At 40.0% G+C, this 26,244-nt stretch overlaps 1 protein-coding gene across 20 annotated transcripts in view; it reads left to right on the forward strand.

The window, feature by feature from the left end:
* kdm2bb (lysine (K)-specific demethylase 2Bb) overlaps positions 1-26,244 on the forward strand; it is a 252,681-nt gene that overhangs the window by 203,585 nt on the left and 22,852 nt on the right. For 11 of the 20 annotated variants that reach the window (XM_078554196.1, XM_078554183.1, XM_078554189.1 and 8 more), the window contains 7 exons: positions 2,855-3,115; positions 4,728-4,766; positions 8,395-9,074; positions 11,801-11,964; positions 20,907-21,068; positions 22,453-22,671; positions 25,048-26,025. In XM_078554196.1, the coding sequence (XP_078410322.1) occupies positions 2,855-3,115; positions 4,728-4,766; positions 8,395-9,074; positions 11,801-11,964; positions 20,907-21,068; positions 22,453-22,671; positions 25,048-25,229 (1,707 nt within the window). In that variant the 3' untranslated portion in view covers positions 25,230-26,025. Of the gene's footprint in view, positions 1-2,842; positions 3,116-4,727; positions 4,767-8,394; positions 9,075-11,800; positions 11,965-20,906; positions 21,069-22,452; positions 22,672-25,047; positions 26,026-26,244 lie in introns of those variants that run through there. The other 9 variants (XM_078554188.1, XM_078554191.1, XM_078554194.1 and 6 more) reach the window with 4 other exon arrangements.

Consider the following 26,244-nt stretch of genomic DNA (forward strand, 5'->3'; position numbering starts at 1 on the left):
AGAATTGGACACACTGCTCCAGTTAAGGCCAAACCTGTGGTCTGTAAAGGTTCAACATGACTTCCTTGCTTCCTTAGTCTAGTTCTCTGTTCATAAAGTCAAGGAAACTGCATGCTTTCTAACCAACTTTCTCAACTTTTCCTGCAACCTTCAAAAATCTGTGTTCTTGCACGCCCTCCGACGCCCACCGCCCCCCCCCCCCCCCCCCAACCACCTCTGTTCCTGCAACCTCTTTAAGATTATGCAGTTTAGTTTATAATGCTTTTCCTACCAAAAAGCGTCACATCACACTTCTGCGTTACATTTTGTCTGAGACATGTGTGAACTTCTGACCAGTCTCTTACCTCCCTGAAGCCTGTCATCACCTTCCTCATTGTTAACTGCATTTTTGAGTTTTGTGGTATCTGCAAATATTGAAATTCTGCCCTCTATACCCAAGTCCAGGTCATTAATATTTATTAAAAAGGACTGACTGACCGCTGGGGAGGAGGGAATGAGCTGGGGGGTGGTGGTGGTCCCACAGTATGCTTTCCTCCAGTTTGAGAAGCAACTCCTCACTACTACCCTTTGCTTTTTAATCCCTCTCAACAGTCTTGCTTCCCATACTTGGCTCTGCAGCCCTGTATCCCTTTCAACTCACTGAAATTAACCTTCCTCCAGTTAAGCATTTTCACTTGTGATTGCTCCTTGTCCATTTTCAAATTACACAAAACCTAATGATATTGTGATTAGCATTTCTCAAATGTTCCCTCAGTTCATTCCCCAGGTCCAGATCCACCACTATTTTCTTCCTTGTTGGGCTGGAAGGATACAAATAGAGCAAGTTTTCTCGTGAATGTTTCAGGAATTCCTCCCATCTTTGCCTGATACACAGTTATGTTCCCAGTTTACTTTAGGCTGATTGAAGTTCCCTATTATCACTATTCTATAGATCTTCCTGTAATTTGCACTTTTTTTTCCCTTCCACTATTTGGTGGCCTATGGTATATACCCAACAATGTCGTAACTCCTCCATTGTTCATTATTTCTAACTGAATAGATTCTGTCTTTGAACCCTCAGGTACATCACCTCTTTCCAGTCTGTAACAATGTCTTTGAACAATGCTGCCATCCCTGACTTCCGACCCCCCCCCCCCCCCCCCCCCCCCCCCCCCCCCCCCTCCCTATCTTTTCTGAATAATTTAGGCAAAATATTAAATTCCCAATTTCCTTGTTTAAGCCAGGTCTCTGCAATTGCCACTATATCGTAACCTCATGTGACAATCTGTGCATGCAGCTTATCAGTCTTATTTACCACATCTGTTCATTTGCACACGTGCAGTCCAAACCCATCATTGCCTGCCCTGTGTTTTCCCCCTACCCCCCCAGCCCGCCCTTGCCTTATCCCTCCTGCTTATTCTAATGTTATTTTTCTCTCCGAGTCCTCTATGCACCTTGTTGTTTCTCTCTGACTTTTCATTTTGGTGCCTCTCCTCAGACCAAATTAGTTTAAACTCTTACCCACTGTACATGAGACGTTGGTCCAGATCTTCCATTCCCCAGGGGGCTGTTCCCTGGAAAATGTGCTGGGACCCGACCCACCCCACCCCACCCCACCCCAGGAAGTTTCAGTTTCCAATGGGCAGCTACCTTATGCCTGGAAGACCCCCAAAACTCTGAATTAAATTGGAGACTTCAAATGGCTCCAACTCTCCTAGCAGAATGTTTATCCAGGAAAAGTTGTAAGCATTAAAACCACTTCTAACTCCTAACTATGGTACTAACCCCCTGACTACACCTTCGACCAAGTGAAACCACTGACTACCCGCCCCCCCGCTTCCCGACTACTTACCCCCTACCCACAGGTGACCATCTGATTCCAACCACCTCCCCCCCCCCCCGCCACCTCCCTCAGCACCTGACTCCCCCTCCCACCTCCCTGACCACCCACGCCCGCTAACCACCTGCCCCCAGCCCCCTCACCCACTTACCTTACACACTTAGCTTTTCTCCTATCAATGCGGCTGATACCTTTAACCTTACCTGGTTTATTGCAGCTAGTGCTGTAAGAAGTGGAGTGGCTTCACGTCCCATGACGCTGCTGCGCTACACTGGAGAGACTGGCGGAGCAGCTGCGCTCCACGTTTCTCAGTAGGCCCAGGTTGGAAGTCTGAGTAAGAAATGTGCAGCTCCAGGCTAAGTAAAAAGGGGTGGAGTGACAATCCAACAGTGATTGCCAGACCACCGAAGATTCAGCCCATTGTTTCTGACCCTGTTGCAACCTGTCCATGTTGTATAGATCCCTCCTTCCCCAGAGCCTGTTGCAACTCACCCACCTTGTACCGATCCCTCCTTCCCCAGAATGAGTTCCAATGTCTTAGGACTCTGAAACCATCCCTCCCGCACCATTTCTCTAGCCACGTATTAACCTGTCATCCCTTACTGTTCCTTTATTCTCTGGAAGTTGATACTGGGAGCAATCCAGAAGTCCTTTGAAATCCCGCTCTTTAACTTCTTCCCAAGCCCCTTAAACTCAGACCTCAACTCTTTTCCCTCCTATGTCATTGGTTCCAACATGAGTTACGACTTCTGGCTGTTTCCTTTCCCCTGTGGATCTACACCCATTTTGTGATATATAAGTTATATCATGTATCACTGTACTTATATCATTCAGTATGTATCTGCACATACTCGTCATATAAAGTACAATGACCTTTTAAAGATTATATCTGGTATTAATTTCTGCTCTGGTATTTCAAGAAGTGATTAGTGTGGAGGCAAACTAAGACTATTAAGAATAAACATTACAATAACGCCCTAAGACATGAGATATAAAGTTGTATCTGTGCTTTTTCTTCTTCTGGTCTATAAGCAGAAAAGAGGGCCAGGGTTTAAGTATGCCTCCAACCTCCCAGGTTCACTACTGAAGGAGCAGAGGCAGAACAGAGAACACAAGGACTCTGCAGAGACGACCAAGAAAAAAGGAGACCGAGAGGAAAATTCCAAACGGAGATCAGAGGAACATCCCAAGAAAAGATCCGATGACTCTGTTCCAAGAAGGAAATCTGAGGATGGGCTTGTGATGCGAAAGCGGAGAGTTGTTGATAGAACATCTGAGCCAATTCCCAGAAAAAAGGTGCAACAATAAAAACTGAACAATTGATAACACAGCAGATTCATATAGAAAGGGTTTTAATGAATGTTCTGTTATTAAATCATACTCACATACTTCAGCACAGATTTAAGATTGTATCTGACAAGATTAATTTTAGTGTTTACTATAAAAATTCAGGACCTCATCAAATAATATAATTTGCAAAAAGCTGATGAAGTTTTTCAATGAATAGTGGAGTGATTTATGGGGCAGTAGGATCACTACTGATGAACTCCTGCTTCCCCGATTAACTGCTTCTCTCTACCAGCCCTGTCTGACCCTTCATTGTTTATCAGCATAACCAGGATAGCTCTAATAATTGGCAATGTGAACAGGCACCGTCTGCATTATGGCCATGATTATTAGCCTAAATAGAGGAAGACATTCTTCCCTCACTTTGACAGAATTTTTTTAGAGCTCCCATGTCATCTTATGGCACTAAATGTGGGATTCACTGCTCTCCTTTCCATCAGTGATCTCAAACCCTCTTTCTGACCCAATTTATCCTGAGTTTTCGGTAAACCTCCACTGCCGACTCCAAATCCAGTACTCCACTGTTCAAACTTTTATAAGGTCTGCTTGTAGTTATAGAATATGATAAGTATTATTTGCTGCTTTACACCACAGTTGTATACTTATCTTTCATATACTTTTTTTGTTGCATATTGTTTGTTTATAAATGTTTTAGTGAAGCGCTAGAACTTATCTAAAAGTGTGACTCCTTATATTGTACAGTATTGATAACATAGTCTGTTGACACATTATTCTGCATCAATTTAATGCATGTTCCAAGATACATTTGAGTAATGTATATATGCTAATTTGGGGAGGCATCAGAGCTGAATCTTAATTCTGTCCTCACTTGACAACCACACCATGCTCTTCTAGGGAGTAGACATTCTGATTTTTCTCTCCCTAACCTAGCAGCACTGAGCCAAATTGTATTTTTTCTACTGCTATCCAAGCTAACTCTGGATAGGCCGAAGGTTGAACCTTGGACTTACTGCTCTGTATGACTCAGCTAATCACTTGATAATCTTGCTAAACAATTGGGGAAGACGAAAAATATAGTTAGTGGTGGCAAGAGAGGTTCAATTGATTTTGGAGTGTTCTAAATCATGCTATTTGAAGTGAAGTCTTTATTAGTATTTATGTGTTATGTGGAGGAACACCCTCTGTATCTTTATTTAAAAATGCCCAATCTGCAATGTATGCTTTCTGACTTGATTATAAACTATCCTAAGCAGTGTACACTGTAATGATTGTGCTGCAGCCTTTAAATTGTTATTTTACCAAATATTCAGTCAAATCTATAATTACCAATATTATAAAACCTATTATTAAGTAGTCACTGCAGAATATCCACGCCAGGCATTAATGAACAAGCATTGACCATGTTGACAGGGAAACTGAGTGACTGAGACTTTCATTTTGACTTACACAAATGGTTGAATTGCTGAGAGCTGCAATAAACAGAGTTTTTGGAATAAGAACGTTAGTACATATTTCCTGCTAAATTAACTATTATTCTGGGTAATAGAATCAGAATGACCTCTGCTGTGACACTGACACAGTCTGCCTTCTTTTGTTGCAGTTTAAGATTGGAAAGGAAGAGAAGCTATTGAGGAAAAAGGTATTTGTTTCATATTTTCAAAATGTTGACCACTGCAATATTTTATTTCCTCAGATTCCAAAGCTTTTTAAAATTGGCTACTTTGATCTGAGACTTTATAAATTAGTAAATCTCCCATGACATTGCTCAGTGCTTATCCAGAGCTTGGAGTGAATTTGCTCATTGTAATGGATGAAAATCCCTATTCCATCCATTGAATTCCCATGATTCTTGAGTGTAAACTCAAATTCACCAAATCCGAAATGCTTACATGTTCAAAGGAAGCTTATTGCATTCCACATTTGGGTCATGTAGATGAGCTGGAACTTCAAATATATAAAAATGAAAACGGAATGTCTAACAATCATTCTTTTAGAATTTAAAGCAGTTTGGAAATAAGTTACATGCTTTATTTGTGTTTGGTAACCTGGGCTGCTTCCCCACTATTGGAGCAATTTGCCAGCATATACTTGGGTGCAGAGCAAAGCGTGGGAAGTGGAGAGGGGCTGTTGCAAAATTCTTTTCAAATAGTGAATACATTTTAGATTTTGCAATTACTTTCAATGAGTGGTGGGGCTAGGGAGAACATAAGAGTGCAGATGTGGATTGGGTCTTGGGGTGCTGTTTGTCTTTGAAAAAAATTATAGCTCCTAATGTAAGTCACGTGGTCACTAGCCAATGAAAATATACTACCAGGACTAATGGCAGGCGATGGCTGTCACATGGTGCCCATGGATCAAACTGGTTGATAGAGACAAATGTCAGACCATGGATAAATAACTCAGCCTTGAGGGATACCAACTTCCTTGAAGATAATGGACAAATATGCTGTAATATAAATGATGATACATTAATTACAACATTGATCCTCCTAATAGAGTTGTTAATGCATAGTTTTATCCTCAACAATGAGGCACTTCAGTTATGTGATAAGATGAAAGAGCCTGGGTTCATTATCCTTATAGTAGAGAAGGGTACAGAGGAGATTTAATACAAGTGTTCAAAGTTATGAAAGACTAGCTAGGGAGAAGCTCTTTCCAATGGATGAACCAGAGAAGACAGATTAAAGGTAATTGACAACAGAAGCAGAGAATTGTTGTGATTGGGAATGCACTACCTGAAAGGCTGGCGGAAGCAGATTCAATAGTAGGAAGGAAGTTGGATATCTACTTGAAAATGAAAAAAATTGCAAGATGATGAGAAGAGAGCAGAGGAGCGAGACTAGTTAGATAGCTGTTTCAGTGAGCTGGCCTAGGTATGGCCAAAGTCAAATGACCTCCATCTTTACTAAAAGATACTATGGTGATTTTATGAGCTATTATACCCTTCAACACAAATGATTAAAGCTTGTTAAATGTGATGGTGTTTCATGTGACTGAAAATATGGGTCCATATGAGGGTCTATCTTGTTCCATAGATTGTCTACTCCCAAAGATAGCTTGCAGGGCTGTGCAGTCCCACCACCACCAATAATCTTCAAGGTCTCATCTCTTAGCCATTCTTCTTGTGTAATCCTGGACAATGAATGTTGGCTAGCTATTTGACTCTGGAAGCAGCATCATAGCGAGAGCCAAATCTGTCCTCAGCTAGTGATTACACTGAATCAGATTTCAGTGGGGGTATCTAAATTATGCGCTTCTGATCAAACCTTTTCTCTTTCCATACATATTGGCTAAGCCAATTGTACACCCTACCCTTTCCCCTGAAGCACTGAGCTCAGCTAACTCTATAGATGAAAGATGAAACCTGGGACCTCTGTGCAGTTTAAGTTACCACACCATGCAATGCCTTACCCCACTGAGCCAGCAAGGAGCATTTCATTTTTCTTGTCATTAATTTACAGATTTTTACACCAGCACTTTTCCTGTTCAAATGGAATTGTGTAGACAGCTAAATGCAGCTTTTGATTTAAATTTTTTTAAAAAAAATTGTTCATGGGGTATGGACAGCGTCAGCAAGATAGCATTTATTGCCTCTATCTCGTTTCTCTGATAGGCACCACGTTATCATGTAGGCCATGTGACAAGTTCCATATGACAACAGTCTAGTGGCCTTTATGTCAGTTTTTCCTGGTACTAGCTTCTGTATTGTCAGATTTGCTGAATCCAATTTCAAGCCTTGCCCATGGTGAGATTTGAAGTCATGACTTGTATCCACTACTGCAACCACTAGGTTATAGTATCCTACTTTTTGTAATCTTCCATGCCAGCACCTAACTGTATAATATGTTATGATAAGGTTAGCAATTTCAAAATCTTACATTGTTCATAATGTCTACCTACTTTGTTAACATTGTGTGGAGGTGGTTAAGGGCAAAATATCAGGGAAGATATAAAATAGAGTCAAAAGCTTCTGCAGTTATTTTTATTCTACAAAATCTGCAAATATTTTAAAAAATAACTTTTTTAGCAGTCCCCCTCAACTGGCCTTTGCTTTTCTGGATGTTTCAATAGCTCACACTAGGTCATGCTATATTTGAATTTCAAGTGACTAAGGCACTCTGCTGTTTTTAGGAAGGTTACTGTGTGTGCTGTTCAGGCACAGCAGGGCTGAGGAATCATCTTTTCATTTGCAGGTTTAAATATTAAGATCATTTAAACCAAAATGAGGCTCTTGAGGTGATAAAATACACAGCACAGTGTAACTAATAACTCATTTAAAACATCCTTCAAGTAAACTTTTAATTAACTTGTCTGCGGTGTTTCACTGGGTTGGTATGGCATCTGATCACGTTCAGATGCTGCTCTGCGTGGCCTTCTACTTCTGGAGCAATTTCTTATTGATTGTCCCATGGTAGATTATAAGTCTCGCAATAAGTAACAAGAATTCAGTGACTGTTCATCAATTGTAGTTTCACCCAATTCATCTTTCTCCAGAAAGCAGAGTTTAAACATAAAAGTCTGTTGCCTTGCTGCATTGAATTTCTCTTCAGGCTATTATGTTAGGTAATCGTTTGGAAATAGTTGTTTTATGTGCTATATCTTTTCATTATTTATAGTAACAATTGGTTTCCTATCATGGCTTGGGGGAAAAGGGAAATTATGCATCCAGTTAGACTATTTAATTCTCTATAACAATTCTGTTAGCAAATCATCTCTGGTATCCTGTGACCAGTTGCTAGGCTTCAAGTAACAGAATCACCTCGTAACACGCGTCATGGGCTTTTGGATATATGCTGACTCAGAAGGTTGTAGTTTCAAGTTCCACTCCCAGACTTACACACAAAAATCAAAGTTGACGCTCTAGTGCGGTATTACTGAGGGAAGTGTTATATTGTCAGAGGTGCTGCCTTTCAGATGAAAGGTGAAACCGAGGCCCATGCCTGCCCCCTCAAGTGTGGATGTAAAAGATCCCATTGCAGTATTTCAAAGAGGAGCAGTGAAGTTATATTTAGTGTCCTGTCCAATAGTTATCCCTCAGCCAGCATAACAAAAGCAGATTACTTGGTCATTATCACATTGCTGTGTGTGGAAGCTTGCTCTGTGCAATTGGCTGCCGCGGTTCCTACATTACAAGAGTGACATTTCCAAATAAAAGGGCAATATTAATGCAAGTCTTTCTTTATATCATTATCCAAAGGTGTCTCTGCTCACTTCTTGATCTGTTAAGTGTACTGACTTGAGTTTAATGCACTTTATTTTTCCAATAGAAAAAATCATTGCATCCCAATGAAGACCACCCAACAACTGTCAAATCATTGCGGAGTATCAAGCAGGAGCCTGAGGATGATCCACCAGAGACACCTCAGAAAACAAAGGAGAGTGACCAGTCTAGATCAAGCTCTCCAAGAGCTGGTCCCAGCACTGAAAGTGCAGAGACCAAGGAGAAGAAAAGTGAGAGATTTAAAGAGAAACGCAAAAAGCGATTGCACAATAAAGAACTTAGTAAGGAACTAAGCAAAGAACTCAATCAGGAGATTCATAAAACTGAGACCAGCCTGGCAAATGAAAATCACCAACCAATTAAATCTGAAGGAGATAGTGAAAAAGTAGAGAAGCCTAAACGATTGCTGGCAAACAGTGAAAGATTGCACAGGTTAAGCAAAGGATTAAATGGAACTCCCAGGCTTAGACATCAGCTTACTACAAGCTTGAGGCGGGCTCCCAGGGTTATTACTCGACCACCACCCTCTGTGTCCCCAACTAAATCCATTCAAATGGAGCGGCATGTGGTGCGGCCTCCGCCTGTCAGCCCACCCCCAGACTCTCTGCCCCTTGATGATGGCGAAGACCATGTAATGCAAAGGGAAGTGTGGATGGCTGTGTTTGGCTACCTTAATCGCAAAGATTTATGCATTTGCATGAGAGTCTGTAAAACCTGGAACAGATGGTAAGTTTTTATTTTCCTATTTATTGTCCTGAAATGGTGTGTTGGGTGGCGGGGGAACACTGCAATAATTTAAACACCTTTCTCTGTGTGCCACTTCAAAATAAACTTGCATATTGTAAACCTGTTGAAATGCTATGTCAGTGTGTACAACATCTAAAGCCCTCAGTTTTCAGTGGTCTGCCTCGTCAATACTAATTCGATAGCAATTAACATGGGCCCACTATAGTTTTCTCCAAAACACTTGGGCTGTTATATTAGATTTTGGTTTAACTAACCTTGGACTGACAGCAGGCTGGTTATATACCAGTGCTCAGATTTCTAGCAGTTATTGATCTCAGTCAGGTTGTCAGAGTAGCCAAGTAAAGGTGAAACTTGCATCAGAGTGAGGGAGCATCAGGAGTGTGTGTCAGCTTGTGGTGCATCTGTACACCTCCTAACATTATTACAGTGTGACAATGGCTTTTAACAGGTGGGGAGAAATGGAAGTTTCTGAAGTGTAAGGGCCTTATTAATTCACCTGTTACAATTGCCATTGATTGACAGGCAGTTAAATGCACAGCACTGAGGAAAGATGCCTTAATATTTGGGATACAGATAATTCTACTTTACATATTAACCACAAGCTTCAGATGGAATCGTTGTGTTCCAGCATCTTCAATTTTTTCTCTTTTTACATTTGAGCAGAGAATTGTGCCTTGAATTTTGAACCTTAAATTTCATCTGCTTTGTGTTCCTGCTAGCCAGTCATACTGCAAACTCCTTTTTAATTAATATTTGTAAAATATTTACAGCACAGCGTTAAAAGCTTTGAATTGATTTTATTACTACACTATATTGTGCAATGGGATTGTGTACTGATATCTTGATGCTACAGTGATTGTTAGACTTGTGTTCATGAATCCATTCACCGTGAGGCATCATCTTCAGATGACTCCGCCTGCAAAATTGGGGTGTTTTTGTTAAGAGAGGCAGAGAATATTGGAAGAGAATTAGCTTGCACTGTTCCTGAGCACTTCCTAGCAGCTCCTTAAAGAGGAGCATTGGCAGAACCTGGGAGGAGGCCTCTGCCTGCTTCGATGGGTGTGGTGAGTGCATGGGGAGTGGTCCTTCTGCAGGGATCAAATGCATGAAGGATATTATACATATAAGTTATATTTTGAGCTGGGAGGAATGATTGCCTTCACCCCTCCAATTTTTGTTCACCCCATCCCCCTCGTAGGTAATGACTCTTTCTGGAACACAGCTCCATATTGCGTGTCAACAGCTCATAAATATCTCGCCCAAGTGCTTACTGTTCATCAGTGAAGGAAACCAAAGGGTTGGCATGCTCTTTGACATGACATTCTTGGAAACACTTCAAACACTTTTCTCCAGGGGGAAAGCGAGGGCTACTGGTTAGCATTAAGAATAAAATCATTTGAGGAAGATTTATTTTTAATGCTTTGCTAGCCCAGGGGTTCCTGGTTGAGATCAATGAGCCTGGCACAGGCTGGGGATGGAACTTGACCCCAGTGGTTTGTATGCCTCCCCACTGTACCAGGTGATGAACTAACCTGCAAAATCATTTCTGCTGCCCTTGTAAGAGAGATGCAAGTTGCTTCACATGACTCTATAGGTAATTAGAAATATGCATTTTGTGATGTTCTGCTTCCAGTATCAAGCTTCACTGCATGTGAGGAGGTGCATTCAGTAAGTCACCGAGCATTGCAAAGCCAGTTCTGGGACATGAGCTGCCAATTAGCATGGTTGCATACTGGTAGCAGAGCTTTGTTAAATTACAAACATTTATTTCAAAATAATTATACATATTTTAGTATGTGGGTCATTGCGTGTGATACTCGTAAGAGTTCAGGTGCTGTAAACAACAAGGGTGTTTAACTTGAATGTTACATAGCAACAATAGAGCCTCATCACACTGCTGCAGGCATAGTATAAGTACTTGACACTGGACTCACTCTGCCCTGTTTCATTACCAGTTTGGGTCATGATACCAAATTTACACTATACAAGTTTAATGTCAGTGAGAAAGTGAAAATAGTTTTGCACCAACGTCTTGTATTGTGAATGTGTGCTAAATTAGTCTTATACCAATTATAGAGAATAAGTGTAATAGCTTGATGCATACACAATAGTTGTGAGAAAAAGAAAATACAGTTGACAATAGTTATAAAGTAGCAGCACTTATTTTATTTTTGCAGTCTGTTGCAACTTATATCATTTTGTTATGCTTTCACCAAACAACTGATAATCAGATCAGCCCAATACATTACTGAGTTGGGAGGCATAGTGGTATTGTCACTGGACTGGTAATCCAGAGACCCAGGGTAATGCTCTGGGGACCCGGGTTCAAATCCCAAATCGTGGCAGATGATGGAATTTGAATTAAATAAATATCTGGAATAAAAAGTCTAATGATGACCATGAAACCATTGTCGATTGTCATAAAAAACCCATCTGGTTCACTAATGTCCTTTAGGAAAGGAAAGCTACCGCCCTTACCTGGCCTGGCCTGGCCTGGCCTACGTGTGACTCTGGACCCACAGCAATTTGGTTGACACTTAAATGCCCTTTGAACAATTAGAGATGGGCAATAAATGCTGGCCTAGCCAGCGATGCCCACATCCCATGAAGGAATAGAAAAAAAATTGTAACTGATCTAAAATTACTCTTCTATTATAATAATATTTTCCTGTTATTGAAACAGTTGTTAAATTTTACCTTCCTAGGTGCTGTGACAAGAGGCTTTGGACCAAGATTGATTTAAACCGGTGCAAATCAATCACACCTCTTATGCTCAGTGGCATTATTAGGAGACAACCTGTAATCCTTGACCTGAGCTGGACAAACATATCGAAAAAACAGTTAACTTGGCTTATCAACAGGCTGCCAGGTGAGTGTCAGTGAAATGCCAATACACTAATATCAGCTTGTCGCATTAAAATGAGTTGAAAATATTGAGCTAGTCAGACTATGCAAGTAAGTTCGCTTCAGTGAATATGTGAATGAGCATTTTGTTTTTCCCAAAACTACATCTTTCTTTGATATGTCACCCATAATTTTGAAGAATAAGCTTATCATGTTTGATTTTGTGGCCATTTTTGATGTCCAGAATATCCAAATGAACAGATGTATTGAATAGAAATGCATGATAAAATGTTCCATTAACAGCAATATTTTCCTAATGACGATGATCAGGGATCATAGGCATAACATTTAAAAATAAATAGTCATTTATCACTTAGTTCTCTATCTTCACTCCTTTTAATCTTCTGCACAAAACAAGTTCTCAGGAAAATAAACTTGAAGCATGGGAATCGTATAGTTTCCACTACTTCCTACTGTGGGGAAGCATATAATCACTGCTTAGTGCATTTTTATTACAAAATAAATTGCTTGGCATGGTAATATGAAATGGAATGATGTTCCATGATAGGATTGGCTTCCTACATCCAGCTCACTGGTTATTCTGAAGCTATCAGGGCTACAAACCCTGTCAGAAGACTTACTACCATAGAAGTAAACAAATGTGCTTTAATGTTGACATTTAGTGCAGAGAAGTGGCTTTGATGTATTTAATAGTTGGAAAAATCAATAAAATTTTATGATTATTATAAATATAGTTTCTGCTGAGTGCTGTTCTTGCTCTTGTTTTCTGTCCAATAACTTAGTCTGGTAATTTAAAGCCTGACCTATGATCTGCAAATGTTATTCTTCTGCCTTCTCAATTTGGGAAGATCACCTGGTGGCGTTTGATTTATCCAAGTAGGTCAGAGTGCAATGATATGGGTTCTTAGGTCAACCTTTGGATCTCACTGTGGTTTACCATGATTCGGGACAAGAAAAGGCATATTGCTTTATAGGGGATATGAGATCTGCCTACAGGAGTGGTCAATCACTGAAATTAAGGAGAATATCTAGTGTAAAAACCCAAAAAGTAACATTTCTAAAATGGTGTAGCATTGAGCTCTGTGCAGTCAGTAATTCCTGCAACCTTCTTGTCTACTTTGAAATCTTTCTTAGCCATCAGATTTTAAAACTAATGTTAGCTTCCTAAGGAGACATTGTTTTTGCCTTTACATTCATGAATTCCTGCTGTTTTGCACTTAATTCAAGGCAATGTTGCTGTGAAAATAACCTATTAAAAGCTTAAAGCTTCTTACGAACATAAGAAATAGGAGCAGGAGTAATCCATTTGGCCCCTAGAGTTTATTCCACCATTCAGCATGATCTTGACTGATCTTCCACCATAGCTCCACTTTCCTGCCTGCTCTCCATATTCCTTGATTCCCTGAGAGATCAAAGATCTGTTGGTATCAGTCTTGAATACACTCAACAATGGAGCATCCACAACTCTCTGGGCTAGACGATCCCTAAGATTCATAATCCTCTGAGTGAAGAAATTTCTCCTCCTCCCAGTCCTAAATGATCAGCTCTCATCCTGAGGCTGTGCCCCCTGTGTTCCAGATCACTAGCCAGAGGAGGCAACCTCTCTGTGTCTACCTTGTCAAGGCCTTTCAAAATCTTGTTGAAGAGACTGTTGTCATAATTCCATCATTTAGATTATGATGACTAAACTGGGTACGGTAGCAGAGTGGTTATGTTACTGGACTAGTAGCCCAAAGGCTTGGATTAATATTCCATAGATAGGAGTTCAAATCTCACCATGTCAGCTTTGGAATTTATATGAAATTATTAAATAAATCTGGAATTAAAAAGCTAGTATCAGTGATGGGGACCATGAACACACTGGATTGCCATGAAAATCCATCTAGGAACATAGGAGCAGGAGGAGTCCAATCAGTCTGTCGAGTCTGCTGTGCCATTCAATTAGACCATGGCTAATTACCTACCTCAATGCCATTTTCCTGCACTATCCCCATGTCCCTTGATGTCACTCGTATCCAGAAATCTATCGATTTTTGTCTTGAACATGCTCAATGATTGAACTTCCATAACCCTTTGGGGTAGAGAATTTCAAAGATTCACCACCCTCTGAGTGAGGAAATTTCTCCTCATTTCAGTCTTAAATGGCCTGCCCCTTATTCTGAGACTGTGTCCCCTGGTTCTAGATTCACCAGCCATGGGAAACATCCTATCTACATCCACCCTGTCACACCCTGTAAGAATTTTGTAAGTTTCAATGAGATCACCTCTCAATTTTCCAAACTCTAGAAAATATGGGCCCAGTTTTCTCAATCTCTCCTCATAAAATAATCCTGCCATCCCAGAGATTAGTCTGGTGAACCTCCATTGCACTCCCTCTGTGGCTAGTATACCCTTCCTTAGATAAGGAGACCAAAACTGTACACAATACTCCAGGTGTGGTGTTACCAAGGTTCTATATAATCACAGCAAGACACCTTCACTCCTGTACTCAAATCCCCTTGCAATGAAGGCCAATGTGCCATTTGCCTTGTAATTGCTTGCTACACCCTCATGCTAGCTTTTAATGACTCACGAATAAGGATGTCCATGTCCCTTTGGACATCAACACTTCTCATCATTTAAGAAATACTCTGCCTTTGTTTTTTCCTACCAAAGTGGATAACTTCACACTTATTCACATCATATTCCATCTGCCATGTTCTTGCCCATTTACTTAGCCTGTCCAAGTGCCCTTGATGCTTCCCTGTATCCTTTTCACAACTTATGTTCTCACATACTTTTGTGTTATCAGCAAATTTGGAAATATTACATTTGGTACCTACATCCAAATCATTTATGTAAATTGTGAGCAGCTGTGGCCCCAGCACTGATCCTTGTAGTACCTGACTAGTAACAGCCTGCCATCCTGAGAATGACCCATTTATTCCAACTCTTTTCTGTCCGATAACCAATTCTCGATCCATACCCGTCCGTATATTACCCCAATCCCATGTGCTCTAATTTTGTTTACTAACCTCCTGCATGGGACCTTATTAAAAGTATTCTGAAAATCCAAATACATCATATCCACTGGTTCTCCTTTATCTATGCTACAAGTAACATCCTCAAAAAAAACTCCCAAAGGTTTTGTCAAACATGATTTCCTTTCTATAAATCCATTTTGACTCTGCCAATCATATCATTATTTTCCAAGTGTCTGGTTATTACATCCTTTATAACAGATTCTAACATATTTTCCTATTACTGAAGTCAAACTAACAGGTTTGTAGTTCTCCATTTTCTCTCTCTCCCTCCCTTCTTAAATAATGGGGATACATTTGCTACTTTCCAGTCTACAGGAACCTTTCCAGAATCTGTAGAATTTTGAAAGATAACCACCAATGCATCTACTATCTCTAGCAACCTCCCTCAATAATATGGGATGTAGATCATCAGGTCCAGGGGATTTGTCAACCTTCAATCCAATTAGGTTTGAGTACTATGTCTTCATTAATACTAATTTCTTTCAGTTCCTCAGAAGGGGTTTTCAGAAGCCCCTTGTTTCTCTAGTATTTCTTGGAGATTTTCTGTATCTTTTTCCAAGAATTTGTCCTTGCTATTGTTTTCCTTTTCACATACCTAAAGAGGCTTTTACAGTCCATCTTTGCTTCTCACTAACTTGCTTTTATATTCTCTTTTCCCTTTCTTTATCAGTTTTTTGATCCTCCTTTGCTGGATTCTAAATTGCTCCCAATCCTCGGGTATACCACTTTTTCTGGCAATCTCATAAACCACTTCCTTTGATCTAATGCAATCTTTAACTTATTTTGTTAGCCACAGTTGATTCACCTTTCCTGGTGGGTTTGTGTCTTAAAGGAATGTAGATTTGTTGTAGATTGGTTCACTAATATCCTTCAGGGAGGGCTATCTACTGTTCTTCCCGGTCTGCCATATAATGCGACACCAGATCCACAACAATGTTGTTGGCTCTTTATGACCTAGTTGTATCAAACCACAATGAAAAATAACAAGAATAAAACTGGCCAGATCACCCAGCATCAGCCTCTGCACCGGACATGACGAAAAGACATCCAACCCAATCAACCCTGCAAAGCCCTAATAACATCTGGGGACTTGTCAAAATTTGGGAGAGCTGTCCTACAGATTACTCAGGCAATAGCCTGATGTTTAATCTGACTCGCACCTTTCAGCTAATGTCCCACATTCTCATCACCATTCCTTGGTGTGTTCACTGGCAGGACAGACCCACCAGAGGTGGCACGCAGCACTGTGGGACATAGTCATGAGCCTGTGAGCCCTCAACATGAGACTGGGTTTGCAGTCAATGTTATCAGGTCAAACATGGGCAAAGAAACTTGATCCTAATCACCGCCTACCACCTTCCTTCAACTAATGAATCAGTGCTCCTCCATGTTGAACGCCATATGGAAGAAGCGCTGAGGGTAGCAAGAGCACAGAATATGGATGGGAGAGTTCAATACCCATTACCAAGGGTGACTTAGAAGCACCATTATTGACTGAACTGACCAAATCCTATAGGACATAACTGTTAGACTGGTGGTGAGATAACTAACAAGCGGGAGAAACTTTGTCTTCGTCCATCTTCCTGTCATAGATGTACCTGTCCATGACAATATTGATATGAGTGATTATCACAGAGTCCTTGTGGAGATGAACTCACTGAGGACATCCCCCACCAGGTGTATGGCACCAACCACCTGCTAGATAGGTGAGATTCAGAACAGATCTAGCAACTCAAAACTTGGCATCTGTGAGATGCTGTGGGACATCAACAGCAGCAGAATTGCTGTAGCAGTTCTTCAGGGCAGTATCTCAACCACTTTCAGCTGTTTCATCCATGACCACCTCTCTATCAAAAAGTCAGAAGTGGGGAAGTTTGCTGATGATTTCTCAGAGTTGAGTTCCTTTTGCAACTCCTCAGATAAAGAAGCAGTCTGTGTCACCATGCAGGAAGGCCCTGGCAACGTTTGAGCTTGGTGTGAAACTTGGTAAGCAAAATTCACACCTCAAAAGTGCCAGGCAATGATTATCTCCGACAAGAAAATTGGAACATAGGACTTAGGAGCAGGAGTAGGCCATTCGGCCCTTCAAGCCTACTCTGCCATTCATAAAGATCATGCTGATCCAACCATTTCTCCTTTACATTCAACAGCATTTTCAGCGTCAAATCCTCCACCATCAACATCTTGCAGATCACCATTATGTGGACCAGCCACATAACCTGCTCTTGTAGCCACAGTTTTTAACACCATCCAGGACAAAGCAGCCTGCTCGATAGGCACCCCCTACACCACCTTAAATCTTCACTCCGTCCACCACCAATGCACCATGGCTGCACTGTCTACCATCTACAAAATGCACGTCAAAATGCCAAGTCTCTTTTGACAGTACCTTACAAATTCAAGAACACACAAAAGGATAAGGGCAGCAGGTGCATGGGAACACCATCTGTGTGTTCCCCTCCAAGCCAGACACCATCCTGATTTGGAGATGTTTTGCTGTTCCTCCAATGTATCTGGGTCAACATGCTGGAACTCCCTCCCCAGCAGTACAGTGGGAAAACCTTCTTACAGAGACAGCCACCACCACTTTGAGGGCAGTTAGGAATTGCTCATAAATGCTGATCTTGTGCCATGAATGAACAGCAAAAAAGAAAGCCCTGCTTCTATTCCCATTACTGAAATTTCCATCACTGCCTCACAAAACCTGTACTCCACAAAAGTTTTTGTACATCTCTTATCAAAGTACAATGTTCATTAAGAGGAGAAAAGAAGTCAAAGAATGCCCCTAGGGACATGACTTCAGCTGTACAGCACAGAAATATTACAGTTAGAGAGGAAGGTTTTGTTTTTAAGTGGAATAAGTTTGGACAGTACCTACTAGGTAGAATAATTTGTTTTAGATGGAGAAGTGGATAGGTGAAGAAATTAATTAGCCTATCGCCATCTAATGACCATAAGAGTGCAATTGTTTTGCATTCAAACTTGTTTGTTGTGCTGGAGCCATGGGATGGGAACAGGAAATATTATCTATGGGTGGACTCTATTGGCAGTACAGATTGCTTCCTTAATTTGGTAATCATTATTTTTGCATGGTAAATAACCTTAAATTCCCCAAACCTGTGTTATGTAATGGCAGGACTAGATCTATTACCTGATTAAGCATTATTACAAAGCCTGTACTATGATCCACATTCCTATATTTTTGTAGTCTGATGTTTTGTATTACCTTTGGCAGTCTTAAAATCAGATTTTCATTCCATAGCTATGATTATGCATCTTTGCACGTTCTTTAGTGAGGTCAATCTGACTTTTGTTCCATAGCGCTCATTATCATGACCTTCAGAGTTTGAATGAGGCCCAGATTATTTCCTCCTGTGATTGCAGAGTGGATGATGAGCTAATTAGGACATTTCAGAGTGCTTTGTAGTTTTTTTTAAGTGCTTGTGCTGCCCTTGGCAGTGGTACAGTGTATTAGGTTGCCTTGGGGCACCATTTGTGTTCTATTCTAAGCAGGAATTATTAATAAGATCATAACATTGATTGTGAAACACCTTCAGGTTGTCATGCTGCAGTTCTGGTTTGGTTTTGGGCAGTAAATGGCATCATTTGGATTTTGCTAATATGATGGCAGTTTCCTGACCACAAAATAAATTTGCAAAGCCTAATAAGTTTTGCATCAGTTATATTTGCATGTACCAGTTTGCAGTTTGCCTTGTGCCATTCATTGACGTGTTGTGGATTTTGACAATGAGTCCCCAAAACATCCCAATAGACCACAACACACTTAGCAAAGAGATGGAGGCTGAATTGCATTTCATCTGAACAGGTGATACAAAAGCAGTGATGAAAAGCACTCTAGACCAATCATTGGAGTTTAACTATTATATCAGAGGGAAAAGGAACAGATGGTAGATCTAGTCCTGTCATTTTAATGAAAAGATGGATGTCACAATTAGCATATATAGTCAATCAAATTGAATAAAAGTGGAAGCTGTGAAAATTTTGTAAAGCAATCCTTGTCCGAGTTTTCTGTTGCCCATTATTAAGAGTAAAATAACTTGTTTCTACTGATTACACTTGGGTTAGGTATCAGACATGCTTACTGGAGATTGTTTCTGTTACCATTACAGCATGCCCACAACTCTACCCAAAAAATATTTGAGATCTGTGGGGGAAGCCATTTAAATACTAATTTTTCAGAAAATGGGTATACATTAAAGAAAAAAGCCTCCTTTAAAGCGATTTATATTCAGTGGACAAAATCGCTGGACCACCCATTCTCTTAATTGGTAGTCTCATCCCTTCAGTTGCCATTCTATATTTCAGCCAAATGGGTATCATTCCTGTCATGGGTCTTTTTATTCAATACTGGCCACTTGTTAAAATTTATTATATTATTTTGCCCCTTGTTTTTCAATGTGTGCTTTAGATTCTGCAATATATTGCCCCTTTGGTTGCTGAGAGGCTTACATTGGCTCCCAGTCCAGCAATACTTCGCCTTTTAAAATTCTTATCCTCATGTTCAAAGCCCCCCCCCCCGTGGCCTTGCATCACCCGATCTTTGTCAGCGTCACAACCTTTGCAAACTTTTGTTCCTCCAACTCTGGATTCTTGTGCATCCCCAACTTTTCACCCTAACACTGGCAGCTGTGCCTTCAGGTGCCTTGGCCTTGAGCTCTGGAATTTACGCCTCGAAAACCACTCCGCCTTTTCACCCCGCTCTCATTTAAAACATTCAAAGTGTACCTCACCAGTCCTAATGTCGTCTCTTTTGACTTGGTGTGAATTTTTGTCTGATTACCCTCCTGTGAAGCCCCTTGGGCTGCATTACTATGTTAAAGGTACTTCTGAATGAAAATTGTTGTACAAAGTTTCAGTAGTTTCTGAAGCCACCTCTCCTGAACTCTGTCATCTCATCCATCAATTTGGATCACCCAAATACTCCTTCATCACACTCTGTTAGTTGTACATTTTCTTTAAGAAGCCATTTGCTTCTGATGAAATAGCATGGGTGACACTGAGACATATTTCTGTTTATAAAAGCCTATAAATTAGAGTGAGCTTCTCTGTTAATTTTGGATCGTAAAATCTGACTTCAACCGGGGAAACGGCAGCCTTTTTATATCTACCACAAAAATCAAACTTTCAGCTATTTTTTCTTCTCTTTCTTTGATCAACTGAGGAAAATGTACACCTGTTTTGGTAGCATTGTTAGAAGCAGTGTAGGCCGGCGTATCAGAACTTTCCTGAATAAAATCTGATGCAGAGAAAAAGGAAATATCACCCAGGTTGCTATTTTTGACAGTAGGTGCAGAAAGATTAAAGCTGTAAAGCCCCTGCATGAAGCAACGGTTTCAAAATTGAGACAGCTGTCACTCAACAAGGAATCGAGCAATGTGCTGTCCGAGGCTGATCAGCAATAGCATGTCTCTTCACCTGATGACAAGTAATTTTTCCTCATTTTTTTTTTTGTACATAAATGGAGCTAATGTGAATTAATTTACCTTATCAGAATCCTTTACTATAACTAGCACAGAATATTAGCATGAGGCAATTAATTTTTAGCAGCAGATTGCTGACCTCCAACCGGCCATCACAGGGATGCAACATCAGAGCAGCCAATACTTTTATTTGTTGGGGTTCTATGATTTATACCTCTTATATTCTTAAAATTTTAATTAGGATAATACCAATACATGAGCACACTGTTCTCCTAGTTAGCTCCTATGTACTAATAAAGCAGTGACTTTGGTGTTTTTTGTGTGGTTGTTCTTGTCATGTTTTGTGATTCCTGTGTTAATCGTTTGCAATTTTTTAAGGATTTATATTAAATTAATTTCTTGAACATAGCCACTTAGCACTTTCACATCCAAACTGCTGTGCAGCTGATACACTCAACTTTGTTTGTCTTCCCCTTTTTTAGGTCTTAAGGATTTGGTTGTTTCAGGCTGCTCCTGGGCAGCAATCTCTGCACTTTGCAGCTCTAGTTGTCCCTTGCTGAGAACCATAGATCTCAGATGGGTGGAAGGATTAAAAGATGCTCAAATGAGAGATCTGCTTTCACCTCCAACTGACAACAGACCAGGTAGGAAATCTTTTTAGACCCTTTTACACATGTTTCAAGGTGTGTTGTATCTAGTCACCTAGCTTTTTGAGTTGGTTAATTATGACCCGTTAATTGCACATCTTCCTTTGTGCTCAATATGATTCCAGCTAGTGGAGAGTTTTCCCTCTATTCACATTGATTTCAATTTTACTAGGGCTCCTTGATGTCACACTCTGGCAAATGCTGTCTTGATATCAAGGACAGTCACTCTCATCTCGCCTCTAGAATTCAGTCCTTTTGTCCATGTTTGGACAAAAGCCTTAATGAGCTCTGGAGTCAGGTGGTCCTGGCAGAATCCGAACTGAGCATCAGTGAACAGGTTGTTGGTGCATAAGTGCCATTTGATAGTTCTGTCAGCAACATCTTCCATTATTTTGCTGATGATTGAGACTAGGCAGATGGGACACCAATTGGCCTGATTGGATTTGTCCTGCTATTTATGGACAGGACATACCTGGGTTAATTTTTCACTTTTTCAGGTAGATACCAATGTTGTAGCTGTACTGGAACAGCTTGGATAGAGGCACAGTCAATTCTGGAGGACATGTCTTAAGCACTTTAGCCGGGATGTTGTCGGGACCACGGTCTTTGCTGTATCCCATCTGCTCAGCTGTTTCTTGATATCACATGGTGTGAATCGAATTGACTGGCTTCTGTGATAATGAAGAGCTGAGGAAGAGGCTGAATTGAATTATTCACTGCATTGTTCCACTATTACTGTTTTGCAGAATGTTCTAGAAACATGTTTTAACTTTTTCTGGATATTTTGATTGATGGCAGGTGCTTTTAGGAGGCTTGTTTTCTGCTATCAATCGCAGAAGGCTCACAACATTGCAGTTAAAAATTAAGTTGATCTGCAGATTGTACTCCACATGCTGTCATCCTTAAGTCGGAATACCTACACCTCCACTTTCTAGCATTTATTTACTTTTTTGTTCTTGAATAACATAACATTACAGAAACACTCAATATCAATGCTGTTGAGCCCTGACTTTGCTACAGTGTGGGCCTCTCTCCGGGCAATCATTTTACTTCTGCTGTCGTTGATGTAATTTTTTTCAGCTGTTTCAGAATTCATACATTTATTTTTAGACCACATACTCCATAAATGAATGCTGAAAAAGGCAAATTGACCATCCTGATAGCATATTGTGGCGTACAATCTAATTGAGCTAAAATAGCAAAGATAAAAATTAATTTTTAATTTTAAATAATTTTCAGTCGTCTTTAATAACGTATCAACAGTGCGTTGTAGTAATACTTCTGTATTATTAAAACAAACACTAATAGCGATGAGTACAATTACATGAACTATGAGACTCTCAGAATCCGGTATGTTAATAAGTGTCTTGTTACCATAAAGGTCAAATTGACAATCGCAGTAAGCTACGAAATGTGGTAGACCTTCGTCTGGCTGGACTGGACATTACAGATGCAACACTCCGACTTATTATTAGGCACATGCCAATGCTTTCCAAACTGGACCTTAGTTACTGCAACCATCTGACAGATCAATCAATTAACCTACTAACAGCAGTTGGCACTACAACTAGAGATTCCCTAACAGAAGTCAATCTATCAGGTGAGAAATGTACATTTGATGCCTTATTATTGAAACCGAAATTGATGAAAATCAATGTTAATTGCTTTGCAAGTGATTTGAGCAATTGTGGTACATAATTTAGAAAATAAAACTCGAAATTTTATGGTACCGTGAAAACATGGATGTTTTCCTATTTCAAACCAATCCAATTTTAATGAAGTTTAAAAAGAAACTTCATTTTTTTTTACACATCGCACAAATAGTAAGTTATGCAATAAGGATCAGTTGTTCCCGATCCTGAAAACTCTTAATGGGGGCACAGTCCTATAAGTACTGGTAGCTCTTAAGATACTTCACCCAATAACCTTAACCATCTTCAGCTGCTTCATCAATAATATTTCCACCATCATAATGTTTAGAGGTGGGGTAGTGTTCGTAAGTCAGCCTATGTCAGCTTAAAACAAGATCTGATGACATCCAGGTTTGGATGGTAAAATTACCAATTCCTGTCCATCAACATCTTGGGGGTAACTACTCACCAGAAGCTTAACTGAACCAGCCATATAACCAACATCATAACCCAACCAGAGCAGGGCAAGGATTAGGTACTCCAAGATGAATGGCTCACTTCTTGAAGTTGTTTCACCATCAACAACATACACGTCAGGAGTGTATGCCCTTTACTTCTTAACTGGACGTGTAGCTGCAATCATTCTCCAAAGAAGTTCAACACCATCCAAATCATTGGATTGGTTCTTGTGCCACTTTACTCAATATCCATACATCCACATTGACTCCAATATGTACAATATATATATGTCCTGAGAACCCCCCAATCTCTCACCATCCTGTCTTGAACATAGTGTTGTCATTCTTTCATTATCACTGGGTCAGTATCCTGGAATTATTTTACCTACTGCCATTGTAGGAGCATCATTATATACTGCTGCAGTCCTCATGCAAAGCCCTCCACCACCTTTTCAGGGCATGGTATGGGAAGTAAAAGTCGCTTTCATTGCTCGCATCCAGGATTTTTTTTAAATGAACTTAGTAACATTTAACAACCTTTTTGACCCTGGAGAACAATACAGCTGAGCCTAAATCTATCCTCAACCATACTTTCCAGTATATGGTCACTAAATAGCAATTTGGAGTGGGAACACTGGCTGATTCCTCCTTTTTTTTATTCTTTCACAGGATGTGGGCACTGCTGGCTAGGCCAGCATTTATTGCCTATGCCTAATTGCTGTGAGAAGGTGGTGGTGAGCTGCCACCTTGAACCGCTGCAGTCCATGTGGTGTAGGTACACCCAGTGCTGTTATGGAGGGAGTTCCAGGAATTTGACCCAGCAACAGTGAAGGAACAGCGATGTATTTTCAAGTCAGGGTTGTGAGAGATTTGGAGGGGATTTGGAGGTGGTGGTGTTCCCATGCATCTGCTGCCCTTGTCCTTCTAGATGTTAGAAGTCAGGGGTTTAGAGGGTGCCATCAAAGGAGTCTTTGTGAGTTGATACAGTGCATCTTGTAGATGGTACACGCTGCTGCCACTATGCATTGGTGGTGGAGGGAGTGAATATTTGTGGATTGGGTGCCAATCAGGCAGGCTGCTTTGTCTTGAATGTGTCAAGCTTCTTAAATGTTCTTGGAATTACGTTCATCCAGGCAAGTGGACAGTATTCCATCACACTCCTGACTTGTGCGCTGTAGATGGTGGACAAGCTTTGGGGAGTCAGGAGGCGTTACTCTCCACTGAATTCCCAGCCTTTGACCTGCTATTGTAGCCACAGCTTTAAATGACTCATTCAGTTTAGTTTCTGGTCAATGGTAACCCCCAGGATGTTGATAGTGGGGAATTCAGTGATGGTAGTGCCATTCGAATATCATGGGGTGATAGTTGGATTCTCTCTTGTTGGAGATGGTCATTGCCTGACACTTTTGCCTTCCCTAACCTCTGGTTGCTGAGGTCAATAATTTCAATGGGATAACACTGCAGTGAACATTACAAATCTGAAAGAAACTAAGGAAAAAAACATTAAAATCAATAGTTAATGCATTCTACCTATAATACTTAAATATTTATCATTCTCAGTAAATTTTCCCCATTATATGGTTCAAATTATATTTATGTTCTTTGGTCTTACTTTGTGAATATTTTGAAGTAATAATTTGAATTTGTCTTAATATTGTTTAACACTATATAATTCAACAAGATTACTCTATTTTCTAGTCTTGAATACTTAAAATTGTCTGACCTTTTGAGATTGCCCATTACATTTGGATTTATTTTTATTAATTAACTCAGTAATATCTTGTTTTAGTGGCATGTTCAGTTAAACTGAACACAGCATTTGAAATGTAGTTGAAAAATGTCTAAGTCCGTGCCGTACCTAAAATGCACAATATCCTTCTTCTTCAGTTTGCAATAAAGTCACTGATCAGTGCCTAACCTATTTCAAACGCTGTGGCAACATCTGCCGAATAGACCTCCGTTACTGCAAGCAGGTAACAAAAGAAGGTTGTGAACAATTCATAGCAGAAATGTCTGTTAGCATTCAGTTCAGTCTGTCAGAGGAGAAACTGTTACAAAAACTTAGTTAACTAAACAAAAAGAGAAACTGGACACCATAACAAAGGACGTTTAATTTCTTCTAAGATTTAATTACGCCCAGATTCTGCTTCATGTTATTGGCAACAGACGGAAGGACAAGGATGAACTCTGGACAACCTTAAGGACAATGACAGAAGCTGCTTTTCCTCACACAAACGTTTCCACGTCTGAAAATCACTCCAAAATTCAAATTTATTTCCTAAGTTTTAATAATGTATAAAAGGACACTGATGCATAAGTGTTTGTATTTGTATAAACATATGCAGCAAGAAAAATGATAAAACTAACTTTTTGTGCACGTTTTACAACTAACGCATGTGCAGTATAAATTTTAATTTGTTCTTTTAAAAAAATGCAGTCTTAAGACAGAGGTATCTTAGACATATCTGACCACACATTGGGATCATTTTGACCGTGTTATAAATATTGTTGTTTTGTTACACTCTACACATCATACATTATGCAGAAATATTTTTGTACAGAAATTACTTTATTGAGAGTAGTGTGGAAATTTCAATAATTCCAATGGTAACATTATTACTTGTATACAATTGAATTCCAGTTTATTTCCGATTTCCCTATTTGTTACTTGTGGTTTAATCTCTGTAAAGTTCCACATGTTTCTTGTGGAATGATCGTGATGTTTGTATGTGCCATCATTGCATGCCTTTAAGGCAAGCAGCTTAGCAGCAGTAATGATACTGTAAAGTGACAAGATGTTGGTTTTCCACCATTTGCTATTGCCATTTTGTCATTGCTGAATTTGTATAAAACCTTTGTCTTGAATGCTGTGTACTGAAATATTGTTAGATTCACAGGGGAACAATATTCAAGGTGCTGTACAACACAATTTTTTTAACACTTCTCTCTAAATGAAAATGAGCAATTTCACAGAGAAAACAATGGTTTCCACTCCCTCTTGTGTCTGGTGCAGTTTGTCATGCATGTAAATGAGATGCAAATTAAGGATAGAATAAGACATCAGAATTCTCATTTTGTTCCTAT

The sequence above is a fragment of the Cetorhinus maximus genome, chromosome 12 (genome assembly GCF_964194155.1).
Source record: "Cetorhinus maximus chromosome 12, sCetMax3.hap1.1, whole genome shotgun sequence".
NCBI lineage: Eukaryota > Metazoa > Chordata > Chondrichthyes > Lamniformes > Cetorhinidae > Cetorhinus > Cetorhinus maximus.